The 11750-nt window shown below is 36.1% G+C and overlaps 1 protein-coding gene across 2 annotated transcripts in view; it reads left to right on the top strand.

The window, feature by feature from the left end:
* LOC147840499 (potassium channel subfamily K member 13-like) overlaps positions 1 to 6338 on the top strand; it is an 11682-nt gene extending 5344 nt beyond the window's left edge. For both annotated transcript variants that reach the window (XM_087283717.1, XM_087283716.1), the window contains one exon: positions 5275 to 6338. In XM_087283717.1, the coding sequence (XP_087139843.1) occupies positions 5275 to 6203 (929 nt within the window). In that variant the 3' untranslated portion in view covers positions 6204 to 6338. The remainder of the gene's footprint in view (positions 1 to 5274) is intronic.
* Positions 6339 to 11750: the final 5412 nt, after the last annotated feature.

Raw genomic sequence — 11750 nt, 5'->3', positions numbered from 1 at the left:
TCTTCCCATAAAATGTGCTTTTTTGTATGTCGGCCATTTTGGATGCAGTGTAAGAAGTGGTTCCTAGTATGTCAGCCAATCAAATGACATATCACTAGAAAGCCCAGGATGTCCTCTGAACAGTACAACAAGACTTGACAGAGTAGCTAAAAAAAAAAACAAACAAAAAATTTTTTTAAAAATTAATGAAAACCCAATGTCCACTACAGAGGACACAAGTCAATTCTTTCCAAATGCAGTCAATAAAGAAAAAACCTGGAAGAAAGATTAAATATTTATTGCTAAAACAATTTATCTTGTACAAGTCAGTCAAATTATACAATGTTAAACTGGAAAAACACAAAAACATGCAAAAATTGATAGTTCTATAATCAAAATTTTTTTTCCACATTTTAAAATATTTTATACATTTGGTTCTCATTTCATTAACACTTTAGTTTTCATTACAATTCATATTAATTACAATTAAACAGTAAAAATTAATAAGTGAAAATAGATTTTACAATGAAATTACAAAAAAACTACACAACAATACACCCTTATAACACTATATAAAATGATAATAAAAAAGACCATAAAACAGAAAACATAAAAACAGTTGACTTCAAAGAAAAACAGCACTATCAGAGAGAAAGGTAATTGCCAAAGCCAATGCAGATGTTACAAATCAGATTTGCACATTCAGATTCATCAATTCTTCAGATCTACAATATGTCCACATCGATTAAACCCCGTCATGACATGATGGGAATCATTGTAAACACTAGTTAATTCATTTTTTTATCAGCACAGGTACATTTAACCAAAATAAAACAGTAAAACTGCATGCCTATGTAAGGTTCAGACTCCCAAAACCAAAAAGTTTCCAATCTTACAAGAAGGATTATCAAGGTGAGCTAATCAACTGAGAAAAAAGCTTCAACATTATTTGCATTTGATTCTGTGTATTTTTATATATATATATATATATATATATATATATATATATATATATATATATATATATATATATATATATATATATTATATTATATTATATTATATTATATTATATATATATATATATATATATATATATATATATATATATATATATATATATATATATATATATATATATTTTTTTTTTTTTAGTGGTTGTGGTTGTGATTGTGGTTGTGTTTGTGGTTGTGGACTTGTGTTAACTTGTGATTATGCAAAGTTGTTATAGACTATGTAAAGCTTACATAGCTAACCCATCTAATTCGGTTAAATATGTCACCTGAATCACCCAGAAAAGTTTTGGACTGAGCTAATAAATCCAGCCCATGGTTCTCCCTCAGAAATGGAAAGCTCATCAACAGAGTTCTCATCAGATTCACATGCTCATGTGAAGAATACATGTAAATAAGAGGAACCTAAAGTTAGCACAAGATGCATTAAAATAAGACAATCAGTTTCTAGTTAACTTTATTTGTGCTGGTCTGTACAAATTCTCCACTGTTTATGTATTTGCAATGACTTGTATGTAATCCACTCACCTAAATACTTCACATTTCGTATCAATGTAGCATAAGAGCTCCATCCTTTTAAAGACAGCTTCCACTCTGGTCTCCAGCACATCCACAAATTGAGTCTGCAATACACCCCTTATTTGGGGACAAGGGGAGTCATGACTGCTTGTGGTACTTTACACCCGCCCAAAACAAGCCCTCAAGTACAACATTAAATGTAGACATTACCTTAAATTCCAGAGTGAAAAAGGCATCATCAGCATACTTCAATTTCAGACCAGACATGACCACTTGACCCTCTGAGGAATAAGACTGTTTGTTTGACGTTGTATTGCTGGAGGAAAATGACTGAATTAGAAGCATTTGTGAATAATTAAATTTGTTTGTACAAACAAAAATGACTTACCATGCACAATCATATAAAAACCAAGCAAACAAACACACGTTCCCAGTAAAATTGTAAAAAAAAAAAAAAAAAAAAACGCACAAAGACTATATTTAAAAAAAATCTTTGTCTAATATTTACTCAGCACCGGGTAGCCAAATAGCCTAGCCATGTTTGTTTTTAACACAATTTTTTTTTAGAATGTTGGAACTACTGAAAGAAAAAAAAGGAGTTTGTAAATAAAACTGCTCACAACAAATCTGTGAAAAACTTGACATTTAAAAATCTAATCAAAATGAGGAAGACATCAATATTACCTTGAACAATCAAGCGATGGGCGATTGGTAGCGTCAGTTTTTCAACATCAGTGGCCATGGCGCATGGCTGCAAAAAATGATAATTATAAAAAAGAGAGTGGTATAAGATTTAACATTTAACAGTCTTGTCTGTCTGCCTGTCTGTCTGTTAATATGTCTGTTTTTATTTAAAGAAGAATGATTAAAAATAGAATATACTGTCTACTTTTTCTTTAATATTTGCTCCTATACATGCAACTTTCAATATCATCTAAAGTGAAAGTCGTTATTCAATAAAATTAAAATTAAGCGCGCCCGTGTGTGTGTGTGTGTGTGTGTGTGTGTGTGTGTGTGTGTGTGTGTGTGCGCGTGTGTGTGGTAGGGTGTACAGTATGTTGTATTTACCCACTAATGCAATACTCTTTGTTGACATAACGTCTGCTTATTCTCTAAATAACCCTTTTCTATTCATACATCTGTTCCTGTGTTTGTAAAAGCTATTAACTCTCCCATTTTAAGACTCCTCATGGTCATTAACTTGAGGAAGAAACAATGAATAACTATTTAAATGTGATAGCAATCTTTTTAATAATCTTGCCTGCTTCTGAGCTTATCTTTCGGTGATGAAATAGAAAATCAATTTCCTGATTTAAATCCCCAGAGCTCACATCATTATAGCTTTGTAATCATGGAGACACTTAAACAGCTCTTAAAATGTACAATGTCCAATGCAAAGTATTGCGTGTCGTTAAACAAAATGAAATCTGTAAATGTCACCAGAATTCTTGCATAACATAACAAGGATTTCCTTAAAGGGGTAGTTCAACCAAAAATTTGGTTATCATTTACTCAACGTTCACTTTTTCAAATCCTGTTTGGGTTTCTTTCTCTTGTTGAACCCAAAACCAGTATAAACATGTACTGTATAGTATTGTAATTTTTTTTCTACTATGGAAATCAATGGGTGCCAGCAACCAGCATTCTTCAAACTATCTAAAATATATTTGTGACAATAATTTTTATTTTAAACCATATCATACAATTTGACAAAGTTTTAAAGTTTCAGTTTAGCAAAAATATTAAAATAAAACTTCTGTGTTTGCATGTTCTCCCCGCATTCGCATGGGTTTCCTCCGAGTGCTCTGGTTTCCTCCACAGTACAAAGACATGCCTTTGTGTGCTTTCACCCTCTGGAGGGGGTAGATAGGTCTGCGACCAGCACCTCCATGGCTGCAGGACCAGACGGCTGCCAGCCCTCATCGGACAACACCCATATCCCCTGTTCCCATCCCATTTGTCAATGTTGTGTCTTGTCCGTGTGCTTTCTTGAGCTAGATCGCCTGTTTTTCTCCCCGTCTCTTGCTCTAATCAAGAGCAAGGTTAGAGGGTATTATTTTGCCTAACCCTCCTGATGTATCTTACTTGCCTTTCTAAATGCCACCTCCTGTGACCTGTCTTCCCCTGAAAATTGTGATGTTTGTGTACGGTTGGGGGGTTCAATTTCACTATACGAAAGTGTATGTGACAAATAAAGGCCTGATTTGATTTGACATGCGGAACAGGTGAATTGGATAAGCTAAATTGTCCGTAGTGTATAAGTGTGAATGAGTGTGTGTGGATGCTCCCCAGAGATGGGTTGCGGCTGGAAGGGCATCTGCTACGTAAAACATATGCTGTATAAGTTGGTGGTTCATTCTGCTGTGGCGACCCCAGATTAATAAAGGGACTACGCCGAAAAGAAAATGAATGAATGCATATATCAACACAATCTCACAGCAATTCGTAACTTTGTGATTTAGTGGCTAATTCGCATTAATTCGTACAATCTAATTTGTATAGTTTATTACGATTTGCTCATCACCCAATGACGGTTGGGGTTAGGGGTGCCACGCCTCCTTTTTAAAATCGTACGAGTTAGCTAAACTGACAAAACGTAAAATACTTACGTTTCCTCATGAGATCAGGCTATATATATATATATATATATATATATATATATATATAAATCATTTCTTGGTTGAGCCTTCTTACTGAAAGAGTTTAAACTAAACCAAACCTAAGTGTGAACACAGCGTGAATTTATCAAAATGTGATTAAGTTTTGCACATGCGAAAAAACCCCCCCTGATTTCTCAAGTAAAATCTTCAGGGTTCTATTTTGACGACCCAGGTGCAAAGTACAAAGCGCGGGGCGCAAAAGCATTGAGGGTGTGTCAGAATACACTTTTGCTATTTTAAGGATGAAAAAATCCGCTTTGTGCCATGGCGCATGGTCTAACAGGGTTGAGTTTATTCTCTTAAAGATTTATAGGTGTGTTTTGAGAATCAACCTATCAGAGTCTCATCTCCATTCCCTTTAAGAATCAGTTGCGCCGCGTTCATGTTTCTGGCACATTTAATGCTAACATTTTTTAACTTTTAAAAACAATAATGAAAATGTTTAATACTATGCTAGCATGAATAGGTTTAAATAATAATAATACAATTAGTCACATATTTCTGGCCTCCACATAATTCCTTTATGTTGGTGCAACACAAATTTATAAAAGTAGCTTAATCACTTTTTTTTTTTTACAAATAAAAAAAAAAATGTCCCATTTTATATTGTGTCCTTAACTAATTAACTACTATCGTAAATAATTACGATGTACTCACTGTGTTTATAATGTATTTTAGAACACTTGTGGTGCTTTTGAGTTGGGATAGAGGTTGGGTTATACAGTAGAAGGGTTTGGTGGCATGGGTAGGTTTAAGGGTGGGTTAATGTGAAGGGGATGGTCAACAGTGTATTTACAAATGTAATTACAAAAGTTAGTTACAGATGTAATTACATACATGAATGTAATCAAGCATAAGTACACAGTAAATACATGTATTTACACAATAAGTACGTTTTAACAAACTATTAATTCCTATGTAAGTACATAGTAGGTAAGGCCACTTAATATAAAGTGGGACCAAAAAAAAAAAAAAGAATTGTGTTGTTTCATCTCATTATTCCATAGCAAACTTTGTAATACAGAAAGGGCAAGACTATCAGCAGAATAGCCAACAACATCAACAACATTATTGCATTAACTACTTGCGTGTTTCCATATCAGGTTTTGGGATGGCAGCACCAGCTACCCACAATGGAAAAATCTTCCTAATCTTCTATGGGCTGATAGGCTGCGCAACCACCATGCTATTCTTCAACCTCTTTCTGGAGCGCATGATAACGCTGATTACATTCCTCACGAACAGATGTCGAAAGCAAAAACAAAGGACTAAACAGAGTAAAAGACACATTGTCCCAAATGTAAACACACATCCAGAAAATGAAGACATCCACGAGTCATGGAAACCATCCGTTTACTATGTTACCCTCATTCTGGCAGTAGTGGCACTGCTGGTGAACTTGGGGGCATCAGGCTTGTATTCAGCCATGGAGGATTGGAGCTATCTGGAGTCGATGTACTTCTGCTTTGTGGCTTTTACCACCATGGGTTTCGGGGACATGGTGAGCGGACAGAAGGCCTATTATGAAGTACGTTGGGTTTACCAGGTTGCCAACTCTTTAATGATCATCCTTGGCGTCAGCTGCACCTACTCTCTTGTCAGCGTCACCGCTATCATCATCAAACAGATGTTGAACTGGATTTTGGCCAAGCTGTTCAGCATGCACTGCTGTTTCTCCATCACTACTCCAAAAGTCAAAGAAGCAGCCAATCAGCAGATCCAGAACGCGAGCAGCCATCAGAGCACCTGCCATGTGGTCAAGGCCTCTTGCTCCTCCAAGAGCAAGTGTAAGTGCGCCAGCTCTGCAGTAGAAACTGTGTGCCAGAGCGGGGACACAGCAAACAGCGCTCCAAGCTTTGAACGCCAAATCAGACATTCGGACAGACTGTCAGAGGATGGTGCAGCAAAAGAGCTCTGCAGTGCTGTCAGCAAGAACCGTCATCTCTATGTTGTGCAGGAGGATGTGAGAACAGTTGCACTGTCAAATCAGCAGCAGCAAGAGACAAACATTAATCCTAGTCCCATACTTTAACACAAATATTGGTTTTAAGGCAATAAAATAATGTAGAAACTGTATGAAAACCTGTAAGTGACGTGTTGTAAGTTATATTGTTATTGAAATGTGTAATACAAGATTAAAAATGGAATTTTACTTTGCAATAATAAATTGTAGGTGTGTTTAATAAAATAAATAAAATAAAGGTGTGTTTGATTAGGGTTGGAGCGAAAATCTGCAGGACACCGGCCCTCCAGGAACAAGTTTGGTGACCACTGGTTTAATTTAAGGTAACTTCTGTAGATCCATGTCACATTTGAGATCTGTAGAATTATTGTGTGTATTTTGCAATACTTTCTTTAACTACTGTTCAAATGAGGTGTTACAATATAATAAAGGACATTTAAAATACATTCTGATCAAAAAGTTCAGTATCTGAATTTGTAAAAGTAATTGTCAGGACTCTTGTGCTTGTGTTTACCTTCCGCATGTGCTCCTGTGTTTGTCACATGATTCCTTTGTCTCCTTTGCCGCCGTCATTAGTATTGATGTGTTCTAGGTGTCCTTCGTTTGAGTATTCAAGTTCCTGGTTTCCCTTTGTTTCCTGACCATTCTCTATCATATCTCCTAATCATTATGACAGGTGGTCAACACTAGAGTTTGAGCGAGAGTAAGAGTTTCTGTAGTACTGCGCTGCAAAAAGGGGTGGGATTAAACAAGATATATTGCAAATATTGCTGTTTTGCAAATAGTTTCATTGCTATCATGGCTCATCAACCTTTAATAAATAGGAACAGATCACATGATCATCCAACACAAGAGAATAAAGCTGCAGTTCACTAAAGTTTGAGCACAGGAAATTCTGTTGTACAGCGCTGCAAAAAGGGGCAGGATTAAACAAGATAATTAGACATTTAAAAGGCGAGCGATTGGTCCATATTTTAAATTTCTGTCTGGAGTGGTCATGTTTTGATCTTCGATTGGTCTCACATAATCAAGTGATGTGATTTTGCATGTCAGAGTTCACCAAGCTTGAACTTTCCAACGCAGCAAACTGCAAAACTTGTGGCACGAGATTGCGTTTCTGGTCTGATGCATTCGTATGAATGTCTATGGGGAGAAAAGTGCAGTGTGACCGCAGCCTTAAGCTTCACTTGACTGCGTGAGACCAATCGAGGATCAAAACATGACCTCTCCAGACAGAAATGTAAAATATGGACCAATCGCTCGCTTTTTAAAATGTCTAATTATCTTGTTTAATCCCACCCCTTTTTGCAGCGCTGTATGACAGAATTTCCTGTGCTCAAACTTTAGTGAACCGCAGCTTTATTCTCTTGTGTTGGATGATCATGTGATCTGTGTTCCTATGTATTAAATGTTGATGAGCTATGACAGCAATGAAACTATTTGCAAAACAGCAATATTTCAACTTAGTTCAGATGCAAATTAGCTTTTTAGTTAACTCTGGCACAACACGTCATGTTTCACATTGTCTCTGTATAAACAAAACAATATATGAAACATAACAATAAGCACTTATCAAAACAGAATTAATTAATCTTGGTTAATGTTGCTAAAATGACATGCCTTGAGAAAACCTTGGCTGAAAGTTTCTGTTGTGAAAATGAATGCTTTTACAAACCAAGAGAAAAAGAAAAACATGCTAGCAGCCAATTGCTAGCATGTCTTTCTAATGTTGACAACACAAGTGTTTATATGTTTATATGTTCCTAGCAAATTTGGTGCATCACTATCATCTTTTAACTTTAAAAGAACATTAAGGGCATACTCACACTATGTACAGTTGCCTTGAACCGGGCTAAAGCATGCTTGTCCCCCCTCCCGTCTCCCCCAATGGCCCGCTCTCACATTACAATCGGGCCTGGGTATGATTACGTCAGTGATGATGCGCTGGTCAGAAGCGCTTTCGCTCAGCACAGTGGAGATTTCTTTAGTTACGTTGTTTGACGTGCAGTGACACGCAGTCAAATATTTCGGCGAACAGATCAGCCGCTTTTGACGCTCTTAAACAATCATAAAGTCCTCGTGCTGTAGGAATGAGGTTTACTGAAGGTGAGCAGCTTTCGTGCCTAGTGAGAGGTTTGGGTCTTTAATAACCTAAGACAGTTTGCGTTCATTGAACAGTGAGAATGATTATTAAATTCATATGAAGTGGTCCCTTAAAAGTCACATCTCGCTTTCAGTTTTGAGCTTAGCCATGTTTTGCACTCACACACAAGCTTACTGCGCCAAAGCCCGAGAGAACTGCGCTCAGGCCCACCTCTTCCAACCAGGCCAGGGCCAGCCAAGTGAACCGTGCCTGAGCCCGATTCAGCGTACTTACACTTCTCAAACGATCCGGGAAACGGGCCTGGGCACTGTTCGGATAGCATAGTGTGAGTATGCCCTTAATAACGGGTTTAACACTACTGGTGAGGCTAGCACATTGCTAACATGGATATCTAACATGTTTTAACATGGCTTAAAATGTTTCATGTGCAAAGCTAACATGTTTAACTTTAGACTAATATGTATATTAAACATGTTTGACATATTAACAGCATGGATTAATATGTTTCTAGCACAACTCATTTGTTGCAATGCTAACATGTTTTAACTTTTAAAAAACACAAATTACATGTTTATTAATATGCTAGCATGATTAACACAATGCTAGCATGGGTATCTAACATGTTGAGAGAATGAATTAACATGTTTCTAGTACACATAACCCATTTGTGACAATGCTAACATGTTGGAACTTTTAAAAACAATAATGATAATGTTTAATACTACGCTAGCATGTATACGTTTAAATAATTATAATACATTTAGTCACTTACACACTTCTCTATTTTCTTCTTGAACTCTTAGAATTTGTATTTTGTTGGTTACACTGCAAAACTGTTGTCCCAAATCTACAAAGTTAGAACATTTTTTTCACAAATTTAAGTCAATCGAACATAAAACAATTAAGAATTAATAAAACAATTGTGTTGTTTCATCTTATTGTTACATAGCAGTCTCTTTGTAATACAGAAGGGGCAAGGCTATCAGCAGGTAAACCCAGTCACTTTTACAAGAGCCTAAGATTTAGTTTCTCACATCATCACCTTTCCAATGAGTGTAATGCCACCCTACATAGAAGGAGACAGAACTAATTAACTGTGTTAAAAAGCCTGAATGTATTTCAGTCAATCTAAGCAGAATAAATACAATGTGTTGAGAATTAAAGGTGTGAAAGAAATAATGCAGATGGATGTACCTGTCTGTAAGTAAAAGTCATCCCACAATAAAGCAGAGAACATTTACAAGCTAAAATACCCTTCACTGCAGTTTTTTGGAAACTGGCTTCACAAAAATACCTTAAATAAAAACAAATAATAATTAATTGATTAACTCTCTTTTAGGGTGATAAAATTGTGATTATTTATTGCATACAATTTTACTGTAAAATGCTATTAAATGTGTGTATATGAGTGTGTTTTAAAGTTAATGAGTTGCCATATCATAAAAGAACACAATATGCTTCAAATAAATTTAATTTTATTTAATTAAAATAAACATTTTGAAGTGGCTATGATTAAAAGAAAATCAAGAAAAAATAAGTTGGCATTCATTTATGGCAGGGGTGCCCAATTCTGTCCCTGGAGATCTACCTTCCTGCAGAGTTCAGCAAAAACAACAAACCTACCAAGTATGATGTAGGATCTGAAGGAACACTTGATAATTAAAGACAGGAGTGTTTGATCAAGGTTGCAGATGAACTTTGAAGGAGGGTAGATCTTTGGGAAAAAGATTATGCAGCCCTGATTTAAGTATTTTCAAAATAAAAAGTTCACTTGGGTTGGTAAAACCCTATAGAGGACCACTGGTGTTAGTCGGGATGGCTTTTTGTGTGACGCGTGCGGCGTGCATGTTCTCCCCATCTCCGCATAGGTTTGCTCAGAGTGCTCTGGAAAAAAGACATGCGTCATAGCTAAATTGGAAAAAGTGTGTGAATGGGAGAATGGGTATTTCACGACACTCTATGTTTGGGTTGCACAAATTACTGCACTCTCAGGACTGGGCTGTAGCAGGCAGGGCATCTGTGACAAAGTAATTGTGAATTTCAAGAGTTTACACTTAGATATTGTTTGACAACTGTTAGCAGGTTTGGCATGCTGTCCCGGAAGAGAACCCTGAGCTCGGAGATAGTTGAGCCCAGGGCTCCCGCCAGGTCCATAGAGCATGTGAGGGGAGTACAAGATCAGATAGTTCTGGAGAGCTCCCCTGTGGTAAAGGAAGAAAGGAGAAGAATGGTGGATGGGGGGTTTCTTCAGAAAATGAAGATAAGCGAGTAGATCTAGCTAGGCTACTTATGAGTTAGGATTAACATGATTGGCTAAATAATGAATGTAGATGGGTGGCCAGCTGCAGTCAATCATATCACGTGCTCCTCTCGAAATTAGTTTGTAAAACTTCACTTATTCTATTGTGGCAACTAAGTTGAAAGAATTAGAGTGGTAAAAACCTTGACCAACTATAGGGATATTTTACAGTTTGGACCCAAAAATGACCAGTCTGTCGGATGAAGAAAAGCCAAAGTTCAATTAAAAAGAAAGTTTACTGAAGTTAGTTTGCAGTTTTATCAGCAGAAGCAGGCTTTAACACTTGCAATGAGTTCCTAGCCCGCTCTGTTTACAAACACAAAACATCAACAATCATACTCTCACATAACTTTATTAACTGCGTCATACAAATAGTTTTTTTAACCATGCCGCTCATAACAAGATGCCCCCCTGGGCAATTGCCCATGCATAAATCAGCCACTGGAGCTGACCCCAGACCTGTGAAATGACCCAAAAATGAAAAGAACACACAAACAAAGTACAATCTGTTTCTTATATCTATTCTAAAACATAAAGTCACTTACAAAAGCTAACACATATTCTAATATCATATATAAATCATGTAAATAAATAAATAATAAGGCTGTTTATTAAGAAATGAAATTTAGTATTTATCTTTTATTAGGAAATGTAAACATCATACTTTAATAATGATGATGATTATTATTATTATTAGTAATAAGTAGGATATGGTTTATTTTTAATTGTTTTGAAAAGTCTACGTTTACAACACACATGCAAACCACTGCAGAAATGTTCTAACCACCAGGCTCATGTCATATACAGTGCAGATAATTAATGAATAACCCATTTTAAATTAAAATAATTAAAATATGCTATGTTTTTTGTTTTCACTAGCTTTGGAGATGTAACATAGCTTTTAAATAATAGGTCATCTAAAGCTTTCGTCATAAGCCTCAACTGTGTTCAAAAGGACATCATTGTTTTCAAAGTTAACTGCGAATTGAGTGCCATTTCCAATATGAAGATCGCTAAAACGCAACTTAAAAAATACTTTGAAAACAAATTACACTTTAGAGAGATGACTGCTAGAATAAATGCTAGAATGTTCTAAACAAATAGAGGAAGGGGGGTAACTGGGAATAGAACACAGCCAGGATCTATGTTTTTAACTACTGCTCTACAGGTGTAGTTGCAAGCGTACAAGTTTACGATGCATTTTGCGAATGTT

Source organism: Danio rerio, chromosome 15 (genome assembly GCF_052040795.2).
Source record: "Danio rerio strain M-AB ecotype USA chromosome 15, GRCz13ab, whole genome shotgun sequence".
Lineage (NCBI taxonomy): Eukaryota > Metazoa > Chordata > Actinopteri > Cypriniformes > Danionidae > Danio > Danio rerio.
The sequence above is the reverse complement of the archived record's forward strand: the minus strand, read 5'-3'. Positions and strand labels throughout refer to the sequence as shown.